This window comes from Podarcis muralis, chromosome 11 (genome assembly GCF_964188315.1).
Source record: "Podarcis muralis chromosome 11, rPodMur119.hap1.1, whole genome shotgun sequence".
NCBI lineage: Eukaryota > Metazoa > Chordata > Lepidosauria > Squamata > Lacertidae > Podarcis > Podarcis muralis.
In genome coordinates, this window is record NC_135665.1 from 36,174,417 (window position 1) to 36,196,110 (window position 21,694).

At 43.0% G+C, this 21,694-nt stretch overlaps 3 protein-coding genes across 5 annotated transcripts in view; 1 reads left to right on the top strand and 2 right to left on the bottom strand.

Annotated features, from left to right (window-relative positions):
- Positions 1-1,628: 1,628 nt before the first annotated feature.
- On the bottom strand, positions 1,629-7,639 carry LOC114606432 (survival of motor neuron protein). Its single transcript, XM_028748673.2, has 9 exons — positions 7,509-7,639; positions 6,418-6,489; positions 5,706-5,831; positions 4,918-5,115; positions 3,783-3,920; positions 3,490-3,561; positions 3,116-3,226; positions 2,629-2,690; positions 1,629-2,209 (listed from the first exon to the last, which is right to left on the bottom strand). The coding sequence occupies exons 1-8, from the start codon at positions 7,560-7,562 to the stop codon at positions 2,634-2,636; spliced, it is 828 nt and encodes a 275-aa protein (XP_028604506.2). The 5' UTR covers positions 7,563-7,639; the 3' UTR covers positions 1,629-2,209; positions 2,629-2,633.
- A 4,924-nt stretch (positions 7,640-12,563) lies between these two features.
- SERF1B (small EDRK-rich factor 1B) lies at positions 12,564-15,828 on the bottom strand. Its single transcript, XM_028747886.2, has 3 exons — positions 15,676-15,828; positions 13,206-13,314; positions 12,564-12,755 (listed from the first exon to the last, which is right to left on the bottom strand). The coding sequence occupies exons 1-3, from the start codon at positions 15,680-15,682 to the stop codon at positions 12,683-12,685; spliced, it is 189 nt and encodes a 62-aa protein (XP_028603719.1). The 5' UTR covers positions 15,683-15,828; the 3' UTR covers positions 12,564-12,682.
- Positions 15,829-18,805: 2,977 nt separating this feature from the next.
- The window catches only part of BDP1 (BDP1 general transcription factor IIIB subunit), a 51,416-nt gene continuing 48,527 nt past the window's right edge, over positions 18,806-21,694 (top strand). For all 3 annotated transcript variants that reach the window (XM_077936276.1, XM_077936277.1, XM_077936278.1), the window contains exons 1-2: positions 18,806-19,208; positions 20,803-21,361. In XM_077936276.1, coding sequence (XP_077792402.1) covers positions 18,958-19,208; positions 20,803-21,361 — 810 coding nt within the window. In that variant the 5' untranslated portion in view covers positions 18,806-18,957. The remainder of the gene's footprint in view (positions 19,209-20,802; positions 21,362-21,694) is intronic.

The window sequence follows — 21,694 nt, forward strand, 5'->3', positions numbered from 1 at the left end:
ACAACCTGCAACTCTAGTGACAGAGCTGAATCTGAGGCCACACCAGACTGAACCTGCTCCTACAGGGAAAGTGCAACCCCATTTAGAGCAGGCAGCTTTGTGACTTTCTCCCACAGAGCCCTCATCTTGCCAGGTTTCAGACTCAGCTTATGAGTTCACATCCAGCCCACCACTACATCTAGACACCAGTCCAGGACCTTCTCAAGCGTTCCCAATTCTGAGGTTACATAGAAACCGAGCTGGTTATCATCAGTGTACTGGTGGCACCTCACTCCAAATCTCATTACCACTCCCAGCTGCTTCACATAGGTGTTAAATAGCACTGGAGACAGTACGGCATCTTGCAACAACCTGTAGTTCAACAGCCAGAAGGCTGAGAAACACTCATTCAATGCTCTCTTCTTGAACTGTCTCGAGATTAGAACCACTGCAGAATGAAGCCCCTGTTACCCATCTCCTGTAGATGGTCCAGGAGGATTCCATTGACAATGGCATCAAAAGCTGATGAGAGATTGAGCAGGAACAGCAAGATTGATCTCCCCCTTCTCCCAATCAAAGTCATCCATCAGGATAACCGAGGCTGATCAAGTCCTGAATCGTAATTGGAATTGATGTAGATAATCAGTTTACCTAAAGAATGCCTGCAGCTGCACTGCCATGACCCCTTGAGTACCTTGCCCCAAAAGAAGGTATTTGTGATTGGCTGGTAGTTATTAAATGCCATTGGATCCAGGATATTTCCCTAGGAGTGGCTGCACTACTGTATCCTTCAAAGTGGAAGGCCACACCTCCTTGTACAAGAACACATTCACCAGCTAAATGTTATTAATGAATTAATTAATGTTTGATTGTCAAAAATAAACTTCAAAGTGGTTTACAAAGTATACAAATTCTGAAATATGAACATTTGTAATTGAAAATAAACAATAAAAATCTCCCTTTAAATTAACACAGACACTAAAACAGGAGGCTGCCGGAAGTTGCCTTATACTGAGTCAGACCACTACTCCATCTAGGACAGTATTGTCTGCACTGACTGGCAGCATCTCTCCAGGGTTGCAGACAAGGGTCTCTCTGTTTTACCTGTAGAGGTGGATTTAGGGCAGCATGACCAGTTCCTCCACAATGGGCCCGAGTCTAGGGCGAACTGCAAAGCATCACAACAATGATGAAGTGAATTGAGCACAATTGAAGGTGAGAGGTGGGGGAAGCAAATTTTGGCCTTGCGCAGGGTGCCACTGAAATTTGAAAGACCCAAGACCCAAGGGAGAAGAGAAAGGGAAGCTACTGCCATATGTAACCTAGACTTTCAGAAGCTAGGGTTAAGGAGATGAAGGGTAGTTGTATTTCTGAAATAGTATAATCTCTCATGGTATTTTATTTAGGAATACTAGTACATTCTGGTTCTGAAATTAGTGCTATGTTTTCCTGCTAACAAAATGTTTAACCTAGATGGGTGTGTGCTGAACAACCTAAAGACATCACTGCATAAAAATTCAAGTTCAATTCCCTCAGAGATGTAATCTTCATCCACAACAAAATGTAAAAAGATGTTTGGTAACTTACAACTTACCTAGAAGCTTTCTAAATATAAACACCCACCCACTGACATATTATACAAACGCAAGTTGGAAAAAAATAATTTTATTGATCACTAATACAAACCAGTTGAATGGTGTAACTGATAAGTAATCTCTCTCTCAACTTACCTAGGAATTTTTCTAGTCCTAGGATTTGGACTGCTGCATAATTAACCACGTGACTACACAGTTTCTGTTATCACCACTGCCATCCACAGCTAGAAAGGGACATACATCAGTTTCGGCAAAATATGGTTAGATCCCATAAAACTGACCTCGTTTAAGGTTTAAATGTGTAGTCAGCTTGGCATCACTGAACGAGTTAGAAATGAAGATATTCTACAAATTGAAAGATTGCTTTACAAATCAAAGCAAGTCCAAATAATCAGATTCACTTGAATAACAGTTCACTTAGTCCAGAACAGGTACCCGATGATTAACAAGATACGGGCACCTTGCAAAAAAAAAGCAGGGCTATCCATTCAGAAATCTTGCTATGATGATGAAAACATTGCTGGCAGATTCCTCTCTGAGTTATCCAGTCAGTAATCCTGGTACCATTGAAAGCTTCTTTGCTGACCAATACAGAGTTGGGATGTCCTCCTTCATGGGAATCTTTTTTTTAAAACCTAGTTTTAAAAAGACCATGTGGGATAGTAAATTCATTTTAGAAGAAGTTATGCCAATGCTAAGGTCATGTTCTATCGAAACTGATCTTTATATCAGAAATAGAGGAAACTTAAAAATCTGATGTTGATAGCCATCCATCCCTCATACACATGCACTCTTTTACGGAGAATATACTCATACAAGCCACATTCTAGTATTTGACCCCCCCCCCCCTTTGCAGCAACCCTGGACTCATTTAGCTACAGGAGCCTATTTTCTGTGGGCTCCCAAGGAAACACCATAAGGTGTGATTTCCCCATCTCCCGAAAAAGCAAAAAAAATGTCACCAGCCCAAAACTGATCTTGTGCCTTCAAAATGAAACTAAGTTCAGCTTGCCCTCCATTGCAACTTAAAGTTAAAACAAAATGCAGTACTTACAACAGCTACTTAGAGTGGGCATGTCTCCCCAAGGCAGCTTCCATGCGGCTCTGCTTTAAACCCTGTGCAATACAAGAGACAGAATGGGTTGTTACAGAGGACCTGTTCATATTTCCACTCTCTAAATTACTGGGGGGGGGGGGGGAATCATATTACACTTAACCTGATTATCTAAATGTTCTTAATAGCAGTGGTAAAAGCAGTTCAGTAGGTCTTTGGTTAAGAGAAGGCGCACCAGCTGGCACTCCCTATAATCAGAAGATAATACACAGCAGAATTGTCCCCCGATTAAATGTGTGCAAGTCTGTCAGCCACAGTGTTCCATGTCTCTCTAATGAGCTACAGAAATATTTATTTTATGTAATCTGTCAGGTGCTGACCAGCCACAAATCGAAAGATTAACCTATTTAAGCAGTGTTAGCACCTTAATTGGTGACTTAGGCAAGTTGCTTGCATTTTAGTACAGAAAAAGATGTATGTTTCTTACCAGATAGTAACCAGTGTGATAGCCACTCATATACCAGGCTATTAACATACTTCCCAATGCTTCGTCGTCGTCAGGAGAATCTGGACTGAAAGGTGGTGGAGGTGGTATCAACTAAAAAGATAAATGAAAGACTTCTGAACTGGAATAACTACCTTTTCTTCTCAAGACATTGAAGAAGAAACAATTGTTCACTACAAACATTTAGAACAATTCTTAATGCGAATTTAATTGAATTAGGGAAATAATAATTGTAGGGGAATATTCCATTATTTAAATCCCCAGCTCAGGTGGTACCATTCAGCGTCTGGGTTATTAACTTTCCCATTTGTGACAAGAGTTTCCCTTTACTGTCACGCATTTTACCCATCACTCACCGGTGGTCCTGATGGAAATGGTGGAGGCCAGCCTGATAAAAAGGGTGGAGGTCCACTGAATTTCATTCCAGTCTACATGAGAGTAATTTAAAATAAAATAAAAGGTTTTCATTATACCAATGCTTGCAGAATTAAGCATGCAAGATACAGCAACCCCCAAATCTCACAAAAACATCCATGACTAGAATGGCACCTGTAATTCTGCTTGTAAAGGTAAAGAAACTACTCCTCTAAAAATCTGGAACACTACCATATAGTAATTGGATGTCTTTCAGATTTGCTTCTATGCTTACCCTTCCAAGGCCCGGTACTGGTGGTGGTGGAGGAAAGTGAGAATTCCACTGTGCTGATTTGGTACGGTTGTATTTGTTTCCAGGTGACCGGAATGAAATGTCACTTTCATCTGTTGAATACTGAGTCTCGTTTTCATTCTAAAAAAATAATAGTAATTAGGAATTTGCAACCAGTATTTGCAAGCCATATGCAGCTATAACTAATGAAACTTAAAAAAAAGCAACATTATTTTCTTCTGTTCTGATTTTGTGACATTCCGAAAGACACCCTCTTAAATGCAAACTGTTAAAAGGTTTTATGAACCTGCCCTTCTGGAACTCTACTTTCATCCTTCCCCTATTTCTACTTAAATTTTGACATATTCTCATCCATGCCTGCCCTTTTAACTATTATTGCTTATGTCCTACTCCTCTGCCTTGATTTAAAAGATAAATGAATACTGGATGTTACTTAGAAGCATTTTAACATGCTTCAAATATGCACAATCACATCCACTCCCTGGCTGCAACAGAAGTAGGCTGCCACAAGCAGCACAAAAAGGTAAAAACACAGCAAAATGCTTTCGATCTTTTGCAAAGGGAGCCAGTAGAATTTTTGTTTTACCTCACTATTTGAGCTGCTTGCCATGTGGTCTTACGGATATACAGCAGTTGCTCGAGTAAATAGGATCAAAGCTACTACAAGACCAATATACAACTGGGCTCAAGAACCATGGAGATAGCACTGGAATGTGTGTGGGTGGAAATGCTGCCTTTTATTCTGAAACTGCAGGCATGTTTCATCTCCAACATTTGTGTTGTGTGTTTACTACAAACATTCTTCTGTGTGCTCTTTAGAGAAACTCTATAAAAAGCAGGCAGCAGAATTTTAATCTCCCAATCAGAAATTGCTATGCAAACAGGCAGAAAAACTTGCTGTGAGGGTTTCATGAGGCTTGGCTGTCCCCCCCCTGAAATAAATCATGTGCAGGAGGCCCAGGACTAAATTCAGCTCCCACAGAAAAAGGTAAAATCCTATATTTCATGTGCTTTAGCTTTAATTCTCACACACTGTACTTCCTGAGCTGTGAAAGACGTGTAGCAATGATAAATTGTTTCCATTTCAGTCAAGTGTAAATTTTCTACTTGGCCTCACCTCAGCAGCACTTTTCTCATTTGTTCCCTCAGCATCCGTTGGTGGTAGCAGATCTGATAGATTTTGCTCTTCCTTATTTCCATATCCAGTATAGACAACTACACACGTCCCTTTCTTCCAGTTAATTGAGGTAATAGTTGCTTGGTACACATTGCCATCTTCAGACCAAACTGCACTGCACGCATCATTAACTCTCCACTGCATTGAAAGGAAAAAAAGTTAAGTTGGTGGTGTTATGAATTTATTCCTCACTCTACTGTACAAGTATGATTTCCCTCCTGCATACATCTATGTCATATTTGTGACATACCTGTTCAACACACCTATGTAAAAATTAACATTTTGTAAACTGCACTCTCCTTCCATATTTGTTAGCCACATTAGCTTTAAAAACTCAACTTTGGGTATCATGCTACATTTTACTTTGTATTAATCAGTTTTAAAACTTCATCCTTTATCACCTCTGTTTGAAATAGTTCTGCAGATGCACTACCTAAAAATACTTTCCAGCATCATAATACATTATTATTGCATATATAAAAAGTATTTCCCCATTTTAAGGACTGGAATACCCGAAGTGAACCAAAGGCACAATACAGGCCATTGCAAAAACCAGGTTATTTCCCTGTAAAAATTCAGGTGCTACAAGAAAAAGGTGGCTAAAGCTTTAGGTTTTGTATATGGGAACATATATTTATGTTTGAAGAAACAGGATCTTAATTCCATGATTTTAAAAACAACATTCTTAGTACTATCTCCTGTCAGGGTTCCCCTCCCCCCAAAATCACCTGTTTCTGTGATCCAGCATTACTTTTCTTCCTACTCTTGTTCTTTTTATTATTTTTTCTTTTTGTCCCAGCGTTTTGTTCTGTTTTATCCAAAGGCTCTGAACAGTCACCATTCTTCAAAGCATTCTGATGGAAAGAAGATACAAAATAATTATTTTGCAGGTTTCCAACTCCCTTCATTCCTTGAACTATGTTACAGCTATTGGTATTTAATTTTTTTTACTAGTATTAATACAATAATTATTACTTGAAATATTCATATATTTCATCTAGATCATTTGATATAAAGATGCACTGCACCAAATTTGATTAATCAAAACATATCAAGCATAAAAACTTAACTTCCAAGCCAATGTTAAAAATATAAAATAGTATATATACAGAATGTCCTTCTTAGAGCAGCCAGCTTTTTCCTGGCAGGCTCCTTTAGCTTTAAAAATGTATGTGACAAACTGAACAGGTGAAGTTTGCCCTGTCACTGCATTTCTGCACTAAGAACTGTTCCATGGACTATCTGCTTTCAGCCCAGCTGTTAAAAACCACAAGGATATAGAGAGAAGAAAAATGCAACAATCTTCTTCTGTTCCTTTCTTCCAATCCACCTATCTTTGGGGTGACAGTGAAGGATGAGAATGGGTGGCCACCATACAAGCTTGAGTCTTTGCAGTTCACATGTTGCATAGCAGGTGGGTCATGCTAGAGAATGTTTTACCTTGAAGGACGCAACGGCTTTATCATATGCTTTTATGAGCGCTGTATCATCCCATATATCAGAATCATCACTCTGTAGAGACAAAACAGAATTGTAGGTTTCCTTTTTATTTTAAACTTTTTTAAAAAACCAAAAGATATTTTGAGAATTACAGCCAAATCTAAAGGTGCGGCTTCTTCAATATATCAAGATCATCTCATGCTATATGCTATATTATTGCTGGCATCTAAAAAGTTAGTTCAGGCACCACCAGCTGATTGCCATGTCACATCCTAAGAGGCTTTCCCCTGGTTACAATAAGTGGTTGTCATGTGCAAATGCAAGCATCCCCTTGTGCAGGTAGAACTTAGTTGTGAAACTAGTTGCATTCTGAGACAGCTTTACAGTACTTTGTGCGTAGCTCATGCTTTTGTTGAAGTTGCTAGGGCAAGCCTTTGGAGCAGAAATTCAAGGCCCTGCTCAGCAGACTGAACAGGAGCACACACACACACACCCCGCCCCATGGCTGGTATGTGGCATTTGCAGTTGGTGTACACGTCTAACTCAGAAGTAACCTAACAGGACTAGGTAAGTGGACTTAAGCCTAGTCCACAGTGTCATCTAAAGAAGAGATCCCCAATGAGACTCACCTTACTATACCACTGCTTGCTTCCGTTTTGGAAGCGGGTCGACCTTCTTGCCCACCCCACTTAAGCAGTTACTTTCTAACATGTGCCATTAAGACGGGGAGCATGCAGGAAAAATGATTTTGAGGAGATATGGAAGGTGTTTGTAGAATTTGTACTGTTAAAACGGAAAGGGGTCAAACCCTCGCAAGAGGGTTTGGGAGGTTACAATGGAATGGTCTCGGGTGACGTGGTGTACAATTTTATTCTTATTTACTTATATTACTTCGTCAAAGTAAAAAATAAAAAAGCAGCTCCTTTCCCCTCAGAATCCGCTCCGCTGAACTGCGAAGCTCAGAGTCCCTCCTGAGCAGCGCCTCACGCGGGAGGAGCGGCCTCGCCTCGCCCGCTCAGCCGACAGAGACCCCCTAGGAGGGAAAGCGAAACCCTATGAAGGGCCACGGAAAGCCCGGCCTACCCCAGTACCTGCCCGGCCCCGCGTCTGAACAGCACCGCCTCGTCGCCGCCGCAAGAAGCCATGAGGACTCCGGGATAAGGCGCTTTTCCACAGGGCCTCCTGCTTCTACGTCATCAGTCAGCGACCGGAGGGGAGGAGCTCCACCGACAGAGGCCTCTTGCGAGCGCCGCCACCTCCGGGGAGATTGCCTTAACTGCCCCCTGCAGGCCAGGAGGCCTCAAGCTCTTCCCGGCGGCCGCCTCCTCCTCCTTCTTCCTGCGACAAAAGCGGGGCGGGAATTCCACAGGTAGCAGCCGCGCTTTTGCTGCGCAACAAGTCTGGTGCAGGATTCCGTTTCCAACGATGGGCAGAGAGACCGAGGGATTAAAAAGCAACCCTCGCATCCCAGCTGCCCAGCCCTTCTTTCGATCCACGTATAGTGGGAGACCAAACCCTACCAAGTCTCGTTAGTGGTTGACTTCGCCACGGTTACGACTTGTCCACTTGTTAGGGCTTGAGGTATTGTTCCAAAGGTATTTGCTGTTGTTGTTGTTTGTGTTTTTTTAATTCGTTCATACGTAAATCACCTTGAGATGGTTCGATCAGTGTTGATGAGACTGCAGCCTAGCAACATCCGGAGAGGGGAAGTTCCCCTATATCTGCTTCATAGGAAACCCCGCATTTATATGGGATAATACACACAACAATCCGCATTTATATGGGGCACTTGATATTCCGATGCTTATTGCCTCAGTCCGAACATTTAACCATCAAAGCCAACCGCTGCTGATAAACCATATCTCCATTGATTTGTATAATGCCTTTTTAAAACGATTTATAGTAGTGGCCGTTTCCCACAAGGTCATGAAAAAAATCTCTACCAGAAATCATCCATAGACTTGTGTGATCAGGAAATCGCAGATGGCCACATAGTTGCTATCAAGCTATACCAGTTACAAGGCTTACCCCAATTTTGCACTCAGAGGGAATGAGCCATTCTTGTGTGGTAAATGACTTCCTTTGTATTAGTTTTTGGGTGAGGGGGGGCACCTGTGTCCCTCCAGGTGTTGGAGAGCCAGATTCCTCAACCCTGGGATAAAATATGGTCAGGGATGAACAGAACTGGATGGCCACAAGTTCCCAGTCCTTTCTCTTTTCTAATTGGTGTACCATTTGTATTATTGTGGTCTATTCTCACTTTCTTCACAAATGCCTGCTTCTGCACATAGCCCTTTCCCAGTAAGGTATTTAAAATCCGTACCTGCTAAATGTAACCTGTAGAGGTACAAACCAAGTCTCCTTAAAGGCCTCTCAGAAATGCTTAACTGAAGGTGTTGTTGTTGTTGTTTAGTCGTTTAGTCGTGTCCGACTCTTCGTGACCCCACGGACCAGAGCACGCCAGGCACCTCTGTCCTCCACTACCTCCCGCAGTTTGGTCAAACTCATGCTGGTAACCTCGAAAACACTATCCAACCATCTCGTCCTCTGTCGCCCCCTTCTCCTTGTGCCCTCAATCTTTCCCAGCATCAGTGTCTTCTCCAGGGAGTCTTCTCATGAGGTGGCCAAAGTACTGGAGCCTCAGCTTCACGATCTGTCCTTCCAGTGAGCACTCAGGGCTGATTTCCTTAAGAATGGATGCGTTTGATCTTCTTGCAGTCCATGGGACTCTCAAGAGTCTTCTCCAGCACCATAATTCAAAAGCATCAATTCTTCGGCGATCAGCCTTCTTTATGGTCCAGCTTTCACTTCCATACATCACTACTGGGAAAACCATGGCTTTAACTATACGGACCTTTGTTGGCAAGGTGACGTCTCTACTTCTCAAGATGCTGTCTAGGCCTGTCATTGCCCTTCTCCCTAGAAGCAGGCGTCTTTTAACCAAGTGCAAACCAGCATTTCTATGGATTTCTGGCAAGTTTCATTGAACTGAGAGAGAGAATGGATACAAAGCTATTCCATTAACTCAACTTCCTTTGTCTATTCCTCAGTACTATATGTACCTAGTAACAGTCATTCTACCAAACATGTCACATATTTGGTTGCTTGTAATTTCTGTAATAAATTCCTTTTAAGAACTGGTGTCCTCCTTGCTCCTGAACCTATTTGTAGAACTTATATTCCACTTTACAGTCCCTGGAAGCTCTCAAAGTAGCTTACAAAAGTTTCTCAAATACTGGAACAGAAATTACATACTTCCTACATGGAACCAGAAATATTTAAGTAGTGTTTGTTGTCCCTTTCCCTAAGGGAATGCAACTGAGCAGATGGATCTCATTCAGTCCATAGGAACCAAGTTTCTTCCTTGCAGTTTAGTGATACAGTATTGTTAAACTGGGGCCAAAGAGTGACTTTTTATTGATCTAGTCGTCTATTTAGTTAAGGTGTAGGGTAAAAATGCTTTAATAAATTTAAGTGGGCAGAATAAAAAATGTAGTTGACCTGAGCCAGTTTCATGAAATTTACGTATCAATTTGTATGTGTATATGGGGAACAGTAGCCTATTTCCTTAAAAAATACTGTACACTGCCCTGAAATCCTATAAAGTTTTTTAAAAAATGTATACTTGCAACAGCAGCATTCTGCAAACCTGTGCACAGCCTCAAGCTAAGTGTAAAAGCAGACACCACATGGGTAGGATTAAGACTGCCATCATTATACAGCTCCAGAGTTTATCTCTGTATGAAAACAGACATGAAATCAGTAAGGGAGTGATTACTTTAGGAGGGAATACTGGTGTTTAGCTATCACAGTTGACAGCTATGACCACAGCCAATCCATCACAAACAGAAGCTGAACCTTCTATTGATGCAAGCATGGCTTGTATAAAGCACTTGTACAATACATGGTGCATACACAGCTACTTGCCCAGCTCAATTTCTTAAAGATCAGTTTTGCATATCCCAATAGAGAGGTGTATGGGAAATGCATCTGCAAGGAAAAAAATGTATCAAGGAATTAATGGTCTGACATAGAGCCCTGCCAGCTTGTCCCTCCCCCCTCCCTCACTCTTGTTAAGTTTTTGGGTGGTGTGAGAACATTAATGTCCTGAGAACTTGGGAGGAGGTGAAGTACCACAAAACTGCCTTGAATCAGTTGTGGAGGATAATGCTAGGTACCTTCTTTGATGTTGGACATTGTTTTGAGAAATGAAGCCTTGGGAGGGGGTGGCTAATGGATGATCTGCACATAGCCTGTGTGGCTTCCAAGACTGGCTATCTATAAAATCGGACAGTTATGGGCAGTTTCTTTGAAGCTCGTGCATGGACTGATTTGGCCACAAAGCCATGCAAACTGAGGCTACCTGGGGGAGTCACTTCACCATTTCTTGAGGGCTTCCAAGTGGCAGACTGAAGTGCTTGCTTGGTACGTATACATTGCCTGCTGTTTTAGAATAAAATCTTTAATCTTCTCACTCGTGTATTTTGTATTGCTTCTGAATCTCATTTTAGAAGAACCACCTTGCCTAGGGCAAGACAAGAGGGCAGTTCACAGGTAACTCTAGCCATGGCTTACTGCAAATGAGCAAACATGTAGTTTTCCAAGAGAGAAAGTAGTTGTTGCCTTGCTTCTCCAGTTCTGCAGTTGCGATTGAAGCCATGACTTGTCTGATCATTAAAGCATGAGTCTGGGTTCAGATATATCTCTTCAAGACAAGCCACAAGTGGTAAGCTATAGAACCCACCTTAGCTATATGTTATGGTTTGTTTGATGAAAGATAAAATCATGAGCTTAGGGTTTGGATGCAACACCAAGCCAAACCATAGCTTATAGCAGCACAGCACCAGGAAAAACTGGAGAAGTAGGGTGGCTGCTAGCTTTACCTTTTTAAAAAGTTGGACATTTCTAATTTACACACACAAAGTGGGTATGGCTAATCCATCTTCCCTTGGGATAGCAGTATTAGAGAACCATATATCACTTAGTTACTTGTGACCACCAATATGTCTTACAAGCCAAATTCTTCTCCCCCCCCCCCCAAATTTTTACCAAACTAGTAGTGCACTCATAAATATCCTTATTTAACGCACTGCTATACTCCTCCTCCAAGACAATGAATGTTGGGTAAAATTCCAAAGGGGTCAGTTGCCTAGTCTGTTACAGAAAAGTCAAAGTATTAGAGCCGAGTGTTTGTTGTACTAGAACAACTTATCTAGTATGCTAGATTTCAATGTCTTTGAACTTCTGAAACCCGAGTTAGGGTCACCCCGACTGCCTCCACCCCAATCTGCTAATATGCTACACAGAGCTCTATTGTTTTTAAGAGAAGTAGCAGGGAACAGAAGAATAAATTTGGCTTAATCCCAGGTCAACAGGCTTTTGTTCTTGCTCACTAGCTGAAGTACAACCATGAATGTCAAATACGTAATTCCGCTAGACCTTTAACATCACTATGGAAAACAGTCAGGCCTAAAAAAAAGCAGTAAAACTAAGCAACTTATTCTTGGCTGCCATTTTTATAATCAACCAAGCTTTAGACAAAAGAGGTTATTTATATTTTAGTTCAGAGTACAGATTTTAAGCTGCAGTTATACATAGTAATATATTTAGAGAATCTTACTTAGCAGTTGAAGAATTGTATTAAGTATTCAGGCTGCAATTGAAACACAATGGAAAAGTTGTGCTGATGAAAGGACTAAGAACCCTCTGAATTGTGCCAAACGTGTCAGAAACAATGGAAAAGCTATTATAACTGTCTGGTGTACCCATTTCCAACTTAGACAGTACTTCATGCAACATTTTATTGTAAAAATAATTTACGGTTAATTTTACAGCTGAGCTTTACAAAGTGGAAAGCAAGAACAGAGACCTGGGATCGTTTTTGAATGCTGTTGGGCTGCCAGACAGGATTCTCAGTATTTGCATATTTAATAATTGGTACAGTCACACAAGCCATTTACCAAGCCAACACTTAACAATGAAAACTGCAGTCAAGCCACTGCTATCATTACTAGTAGACATGCAAAGGGAACTTTGAATCCAATTTTACTGGAACTATTTCTAGTATTTCAGTTAAAGCCAAGTCAGTTGCAACTGCACTCTACTAATCAGACATTCTAAAATAAATGCATACTGGACAAATGAGCTTGTAGAAGATAAACATTAACCATTTAATGGCTGGCCACTTTTACAAATATGTCTTTTCTTAGGCCCTATTATTCTGAGATGCACTGCAGCATTATTAGGTCCTTCATGCAGCCACAGATTATTTTGTTCCTGTCTGAAGAGTTTTCTTCTCATTAGCTGCTTTCTGCTTTTGCTGCATAATTTCGGAGTCTCTGGAAAAGAAAAGATGAAGAGCGAGTGATGTCCATTGTTTAGTGGAAACAATATTTTTCAGGGCAACAAGAGTTTTGGTTTTTCACCTTCCTCAAAAATCCCCCAACCCTCTAGAATGGATTTTGGAGCACACAACGGGGAAGAATAAGAAGTCCTGTTGAACGATGTTGGTTCTCAATGTTTTAAAGTTTGGTGTTCTAGTTCTAAATTTTAAACTACGCCTCCCCCCCAACTTCAATTATACTAAGACTATATCCATTCCAAATAGCCAAATGCAAGCTTAAGCACATTAAGTTAGCTTCCCAAACATCAAATATAATTTTTCTGTCTAAGACAGGGCCACAGTACAGAAATTGTATTTTATCTTTAAGAATTCTGAGGCAGAATTTTACACTACTTACATATGCACCAGGGTATGTGGGTTGTCAGAGATTGCTATGCAAACATACCTCTGTTTCCTTTGAGAAGCCGACAAGGTATCCTCTTTTCTTTTTCCTTTATTCAGTTCTTGGTTTTTCTTCATGTTCTTTTGGCGGGCGAGTTCACGCTGGTTCCCACCTAAAGTTGGAACAGTTTTAACAGTTAGGCTTTAGGCCAGTTACTAGTACCTACTTTTGACCAACAGAACCAAAGATTGTCCATCTCTTAGTTGCACAATAGTAAATCCTGCTGCCGATAATCCAAATTTCCCCCTTTACACTATGTTAAAAGTACCACACTTTGACTGCTCTTTGGTAAATGAGGCTTGTAAGCAAACCCTGTTGGATCAGCTGCACTACTGAGTTCCCAACTACGCAGCCCACAGTATAGCCAATATTTTCAATATTCCTAACAAAGTGTGGCTTTGGTAAGCGCCAGTCACCAAGGAAATACTTAGCTTGCCCAGGTAGTTTGAAATTCAATCAAGTGGGCAAGTATTCAGGCTGGCTTGCAAAGGAATGTGCTTCATCCAATAACATGGTGACATCTTAGCCTACAAGCTAATATAACTGATAGAACCAAAGTGGGCTACTGCACATACATGTTGACAAGAACTTGAGCAGCACTGGTACCAATGCCCTTTAGGTATGCATGCACAAATATTTTATGCTAGTCTTTTGATGCCATGGATCCACAATATGAAATATTGTGTGTGCGTGCATATAATTTTGCTGCAAGTTGCTTGGAGACCTTTGGATGGCAAGCACCTAATAAATTGAATAAATAAATAAAAAACAACCTCTATGCCACAACCACCAATTAATTCTGTAGTAGAAAAAGTTTGAGTGCTGCAGTACAGTTTACACACACTTCAGCCATATTTCACACCAAATCATTACTTTTTCTTATACCTCACATCTTATCAAAATGAAATCTTCTATAGTTCTGAAAACTTGATACCATTAATGGGCTGCTACTCACATTTATTGTAAAGTTCAAAATCTATTTTCTGTATGCTCAGCCATGTGAAGCACAGTGAGTTTGACAACTATGCTTGCTAGTTGCCCAGGAGACTGGCTGTGGCTCTCTGTCAAGCGTGCACCAAGTGGCAAGCTCAAGAGGCTTCTTATGCCCATTAACACTCAGTTTTGTTGAATTCCATCCACACATTTCCTTGATGCAGAGAATCATGCAAGCTCTGAAACTAAAACAATTCAGCAAACAATTGCACAGGCACAACCAGCCTCATAACTGCCTTTATTTGACGCAAGGGTATAGATTGGACAATAACTGTGTGCTGCCCTGAGCTCTTTGAAAGTAATGCAATCATATGATAAACATCAAGAACAGTCGTTTCATTCAGCAAAGTTTATGCACACTATTCTAAAGACAAAATAAATACAGAATATCAGCCAAGTGTTTAAGGTTCAACTCCTAGTCAGAAAATATGAAGCAGATAACTCTACAGCTCTGTTGGCATTATGTACTGCTCGAATTGTTTCTGGTGTCAGTGAAGCTGTAACCATCCTATTCAGGCAGCTTCTTTCTGTGCTGAATAAGGAACTTAGGAACCACCTTTGGGGGAATGAACTTAAGGGACCTCGTTTCCAAGTAAGCCTGCGTACAAGTCTAGTTAACATTTCAATGAAGCTCTCAGCAAAGCCTAGTTCCTGCTGAGGAAACAAATCGGAGCGCTCCTATATAGAAATAACACACACTGAGCAGCATCTTTTGTTTCAGTTTGAAGTCACTGGAAACTGAAGTCGGCGCTGCAGCTGTTGTTTCCAAAAAGTTACGCTGCAGTTTGAAAATGCTGTACAGTACAGCCCGCATAGTGCAAACACTTAACTATTGAGGCATATTTAGCATCCACCCGTGGACACCGAGCGTCCCCGCTGGCTCTCGCCACTCGGGGAAGGCAGTTTGGGGCCCCGGATTCGGTGAAAAGGGCCCTTTCACACGGCTCATTCCGAATAAGGGAGGCAGTAATGCGAGCGCAGCAGGGACGTATGCTGCTCACAAAGAGCATGTTGTTTCCCCGGTCGAGGAAGGAAAACAGAGCTGTGGTTTCTCAGGCCATCCCTTCCTATCGCTTCCTCTTAAAAGAGAACCGCTTCCCTCCAGCCAGAGTCCCCGTTCACCCCAACAGACACACACAAGGGCGGCTACGGCCCCCACGCGCGACCGGCCTCTCCTGCGGCGCAGCAGCCCTCGCCGGGTCTACTCGGGAGCAAGCCCTACTGAAGTCAACGGGGGCTTCTTCCCCAGACAAAGAGGAGCCAGGGTTGCAAGCGAAGCTACCAACGTCTCTGAGGCGACCTTACAATAGCCGCCCGCCAGGGACCACAACACGGGAGCGGCAACCCACCGGTGGCCTACGGTCCCCGCAAGGCCCGCTTCGGCCCCAGGCCGCCGCCGCCACCAATTATACAAGTCCTAACTGGCGAGGGAAGGCCACCAGCAGGGCGGTGGCGGGCGCCGCCCACGCCGCATACTTACGGGCCATGGCAAAACAATAACCCCAGCGGCGACGACCGTTACGCGCACGAACAGCAACAACCCCGCTATCTGCTCCAACTGCCAGAACCTTCTGCGCGCCCCGCCCGCCGTTGTTCTCCTTATGTAAGGGGCCGCCTCTGTGACGTCAGGCCGCACGTCGACGCCTTTCCTGTTCCCAGCCCCGCTCATGGAGCCGGTCCCTCGGTGCCCTTACTGCGCGTGCGCGCAACCCACCGATCGGGCCTCGACGCCTCGTATTAGCTGCACGAGTTGAAGCTGAGACGCTGCGCGCGCGTTACGCGGGAGAGCGGCTCAGTGGGGTTTGCTTCCGAGTTAACGCGCGTACGGTTGGGATGTAATTACCGCTATTTCCCTGGCACGCGCGGGATATGATTTCTGCACGATCTCCAGGTTTCAAATGGGATGCGAGTTTCTTGCCCTAAAAGGCGGGATGGAAATAAAATGAACGAATATTCCTGTGTTTTCAGAAGCCCCACTGAGTTCGATGCACTTACCCGTGATTCATCTGAAATTATGGGGACTTTAAAGAAAACTGGGAGGATAAGGCTGCTTTTTAAATTATAATCGATTCCCAAAACTGTGGGATGTATTTTGAGATATACCATTTGTTCAGTGACTTCCAGTGTTTGAATTCTATCATGTATATTTGCCCATTTCTGTTGTATTGATGTAATATGTCAACAAAAAAGGCAAGGAAGAAGAACAACAAATGTATTCCAATTTTATACTTTATACAATTGGCCCCTTCACATCCAGAACTCATCTGAACAGAACCAACTCCTATGGTTCCTCAAATCAACCAAATTCACAGGTCACAGGAATGGATAGAATTAATGCAGTCACAAAGCTTAAGCAGAAAGCACATTCTGATACCATTTATTGTCCAGTGTCATTTATAGGTCAAATCAAAACCGATATGAATGAGCACTAAGCCACAAACCAGTGTGCTAGTTTAGAACCACATTGCCCAATGTGACATGAATTTGATTGGTTTAGCTACTCAGAAGTTGGGTGTTCCTGACTGTTCTGCAATATTGTTTATTGCTTAGAACAGGAATGAGGATGTGGTTTCTGTGGACTTTTTGTGGCTTACTGCATCATTCCCACCTGTTCCAATGTGACCTGTGAATTTGATTGGTTTGGTTCGTTTGGAAGCTGGCGTTCTGAGCCATTTTTCTGAAATACCATTTTTGCCGGTAAGTGATATAAGGATGTGGTCTCTGGATGTTTTTTGGCATATTGTATAAATCCCATCATGGTTTGGTTAGCTTGATTTGAAAAAGTATAGGTTGAACTCATTAGGACACCATCATAAAAATGGGTGGAGAGCTGCAGTCCAAGATACGGTCATGTCTTTTTGGAACCAACAGTATAATAATGGCATGTGCCATAGTTATATAAAGCACGGCACTATTTTTCTGCTGATGCATTCCTTTTCATATCTATAGCTCAGTATATTGGTTATTGTATATCACTATCCAAATGTTTAGATCCTTTTATGTATGTTTTATGTTGACCAACTAGATACTTTATGTACCAACCACATCTGCTCACTAGATCTTTGTCCACCATGGGTTATTAAAGCTACGTGGATTTAGATGACTGAGAGGGTGACGGGTGTAGTAAATGTATTTTTGTGTTGGAGTGTTGCCAGCTGCCCTTAAAGAGTCAGTTGTGTGCCTACTTCTTTAAAAGCCTACTCTGGATCCATGAGCATAGCCATGATAATTTTTTTTGTGGGGGGCAGAACCGTGACATTATTGGTCAGTTAATTTTTATCTATTTACTTGATTGGGGAAGGGCAGCTCCCCCCTTGCCCCCCGCTGGCTATGTCCATGTCTGGATTCAGTGGAATGTTACAACTATAGAATAGTTGCCAGCACCCCTTTCTTTCAGCAGTGTGGTGTAGTGGTTAAGAGCAGTAGACTCGTAATCTGGTGAACCGGGTTCGCGTCTCCGCTCCTCCACATGCAGCTGCTGGGTGACCTTGGGCTAGTCACACTTCTCTGAAGTTTGTTGTGGGGGAGGAAGGGAAAGGAGAATGTTAGCTGCTTTGAGACTCCTTCGGGTAGTGATAAAGCGGGATATCAAATCCAAACTCCTCCTCCTCTTCTTTATGTGCCTGCTGAAAAGTTTTTTATGCCACTAAGCTTATGCAGACAGCTTCTTTTTCTAATAGTTGATGATCTCCAATTTTAAACGTTCACACAGTTTTTATTGCATGTAAATTCTTCTGTAAATCACCCCGATATAATTTTTAATGAAATAGTGGTATACAAATATGCTTTATAAATGAAGAGTGCAGAATATAACCCTCTAAAAATAAGGAAAATTGCAAAACTAAAAGAAAGTTCCAGATTCTGTAATAGTAGTAGTAGTAGTAATAATTTATTATTTATACCCCTCCCATCTGACTGAGTTGCCCCAGCCACGTTGGGTGGCTTCCAGCACATATAAAAACATAATAAAACATTAAACCTTAAACAGCTTCCCAATACAGGACTGCCTTCAGATGTCTCCTCAAAGATATATAAATACTCATCTCCTTGACATCTGATGGGAGGGCATTCCACAGGGTGGGTGCCACTACCGAGAAGGCCCTCTGCCTGTTTCCCTGCAGCTTCACTTCTCACAGTGAGGGAACCGCCAGGAGGCCCTCGGCGTTGGACCTCAATGTCCGGGCAGAAAGATGCTCTTTCAGGTATACTGGGCCGAGGCCGTTTAGGGCTTTAAAGGTCAGCACCCACACTTTTGAATTGTGCTCGGAAACGTACAACGTGGAATTACCTTTTCAAAGAATATCCGCTCTAGGAAAACACTAACATTTATAAAATCCAACCGAGGTCAACAAAACACCGGTCTCGGGATGCCTTTCTCGTGACGCGGGCTTCACGCGGCAGGAGCCGCCAAGCCGGGAATCGCTACGAATGCACTCGGCTAATAAACTAGCTGCTTTCCCTCTCCTCGTGCAAGTCAAGTTCAGGCCAAGTTCGACATGAACACGCGCCGCTCTCCTGCGTTTCAGGCGGGCGTCCTCGCCGCCCAGGTGATGTTCCTGTTTTGTCGCAGAGTGATGACGCCACGCCGCGCGCCGTCCCCGGAGCAGCTGACAGACTCCCCCCCTCCGCGAGAGTCGGAGAGGAAGGGCGGGGAGCTGGGCTTGGGCCGAGCGAGGCCGGTGACATGAGGCGGCCTCGGCGGCCGGAGGAAAAAGGGGACGGTGGGCTTTAGCGAGAGTCGGCAGTTCCCCTTTGCGGCGCCATGTTCCGCCGCGCCAGGTTTAATGTGAAGCCCAACGTGAGACCGGGGGCGGCGGCGGCGAGGGGCAGCAACCCCAGGGGCAGCCCCAGCCCCTCAGGCGTCGCCGCGGCCCCGGACCCCGCTCCCCAGCCCGGCTCGGCATCCGCCCCCTGCTCTTCTGAGGATGCGGCTGCCTCGGCTCTCCCGTCGGGCGCTGCCGGAAGCCTGCAGCAGGACGACGGTAGCAGCAGCAGCAGCAGCAGCCCTGAGGGGTAAGCTTCGCCTTTGGCTGTAGGTTGCGCGCTTCCTTTCTCCACAAAATAAAAGAAGCCCGTTTCTGGAGATGAGCTGGAGCGCAAAAAGGTCTTTTTTTGAGAGACGCGTTGAAAATCGCGGGAACTGGTTCTCACGTGCACCTCCGACACTTGATGGCCTGCGCCTGTGAAGGAACCCCTCGCAAAGGCCGGTGCTTCACGTCCCCTGGGACACAGTGCGGCGCTTTTATCCGGAGTCACTACGCACGTGTAGTTGGGGTGAACCAGCTCGGCGTCTTTTATTTTTATTTCAAAAGATTTATATCGCACAATCGTCTGTTATTCCCCCCCCCCCCCCTTTAACCAGCATGACTTTGAATCTTTAAATAAGTGGTGTGTGTGTGTCTGTGATTCTAGGGCTTAAGGGAGTAGTCAAAATTATAGCTGACATTAGACAGTGACTGGTGCTACCAAGTTTGTGTATTGCAGGTGTGGGGAGAATTCTCAATATACATTCTTTGGTTGGCTGTAATGAAGAGGGATAATTCTAGATTTGAAATAGTTGCTGTCTCCCAGTTCCAGAAACAAGGGTGGCTAAGTCATGACCTTCAAGTTGCTGCCATCATCTCTCATCTTTGGTCATAGTGACTGGGCTGATGAGACTTGTAGTTTAATAGCATCTACAGGACCACAAGTTTAGCTGCATCTTTCCTAATAATAATATGCAATGTATATTATAAAGGTAAAGGGACCCCTGACCATTAGGTCCAGTCGTGACCGACTCTGGGGTTGCGGCGCTCATCTCGCTTTATTGGCCAAGGGAGCCGGCGTACATCTTCCGGGTCATGTGGCCAGCATGACTAAGCCGCTTGTGGCGAACCAGAGCAGCACACGGAAATGCCGTTTATCTTCCCGCTGGAGCGGTACCTATTTATCTACTTGCACTTTGACGTGCTTTCAAACTGCTAGGTTGGCAGAAGCAGGGACTAAGCAACGGGAGCTCACCCCGTCGCGGGTATTCGAACCGCCGACCTTCTGATCGGCAAGTCCTAGGCTCTGTGGTTTAACCCACAGCGCCCCCCGCGTCCCACAGCGCCACCCGCGTTATTAATTATATATGCAGCCATCATTCCCAGCTTTTGGTCATTAATTTGGATTGTTCTGTGCTATGATCTCCGGCCTATTTTATGGGTAAGAGTAAATTTTTATAGTTATTGTAGGATGAACACCCTTAGAAATTTTGTTCTGTTGCATTTTTTCTATGTGTTTGGTTTTTAAATTATTGTTAACCTTTTTGTATTATTATGTATTAGTAAGTTAGGAATGTCTTCTTGTGGAAAGTGATGACTGAATGTATCAAATAATATAAATACTAGATTGCTAACAGTGAGCTGTATGTGGGACTCTAGCCATCTATATTCTAAGTAGATATAAAGTTGTAATATATTTTTTGCTTTAATTTTTTATGTCTAATCAGAATAAGCATTTTCAAAAATAAACTCGTAATATGATGTGATTGGCTTTGTGGGAATACAGTGCATTTATTTATTTTAAAAACAGCCTGATTACAGTTTTTAGAAATATGACCGCTTTCTCTCTTTTAATCTTCCAGAAATGAAAAGACCAACGCTAGTGGTGATGGAGATTGTAGCAGACATGCAGAGACACTTCTGCAGAGAAGAAAACGAATATCTACAATGCCTAATCTTGCTAAACCACGAGTTGCACCACTATCCACACAACGTGTTGCCACTTCAGCATCAAAATGTTCTCAAAAACAAGTACCTCATTCTCCTGTTATTTGTAACCCACCACTTCAGAAGGACTTGCCACCTTCTGAGAAGACCAATGTGGAGAATTCCCCGAAGTCTCCCATACTTCCTGAAAAGAAAACTCCTGTTCCCCAAGTACCACAATTCTCTCCATTCAAAAAGTCTGTAAGTAAAGAGCCGAATGCATGTGTAACAGGTCAAAAAAGTGACGAAGCCTTGCAGAAGAACACATCCTCACCCCTCAAAGAGAGACCAACGCAGGAAAGTCTGATTCAAGAAGAAATACCACACTCAAAATGTATTCCAGCCAAAGAGAAAAAAATATGTTCCGATCGTGAGAAAATAATCAAAGCTCAGAAGCTAAGGAAGATGCTCAAGGAAGAGTTGAAGAAAGAGAAGGTATAACAACACTTTGGAGATTTGGTTATGAGGAAGAGGGGAAAGTAATAGAAAGAGCATATAGCCTGATTTCTGCATAGAAGTCATACTGAATCAATTTTGGCATTTGATTCAGTGGTATTGTCTCTACCCTGATTTTCTAGGGTTTTGGAGAGGAGATTTATATAGTCTCACCTGGAGATTAGCATTCAAAGCATGCACTTTGCCACTTCCACAAGAGATGTGGAAGCTCTTGATGTCATGATATGATGCTTCCCTATAAAAGGTACAGATAGGTAGCCGTGTTGGTCTGCCATAGTCAAAACAAAATTTTTTTTTTGTTTTGACTATAAA

Bases quoted from the DNA above. Each gene is read 5' to 3' on its own strand.
- LOC114606432 (XM_028748673.2), bottom strand. From the start codon at position 7,562: ATGGCTTCTTGCGGCGGCGACGAGGCGGTGCTGTTCAGACGCGGGGCC. The intron at 5,832-6,417 runs GTAAAACATTCT...TCTTTCCATCAG, and splicing joins AAGCCGTTGCGTCCTTCAAG to AATGCTTTGAAGAATGGTGA. The intron at 5,116-5,705 runs GTGATTTTGGGG...CTTTCAATGCAG, and splicing joins ATGCTGGATCACAGAAACAG to TGGAGAGTTAATGATGCGTG.
- SERF1B (XM_028747886.2), bottom strand. The intron at 12,756-13,205 runs GTATGTTTGCAT...TTTCTTTTCCAG, and splicing joins GCTTCTCAAAGGAAACAGAG to AGACTCCGAAATTATGCAGC.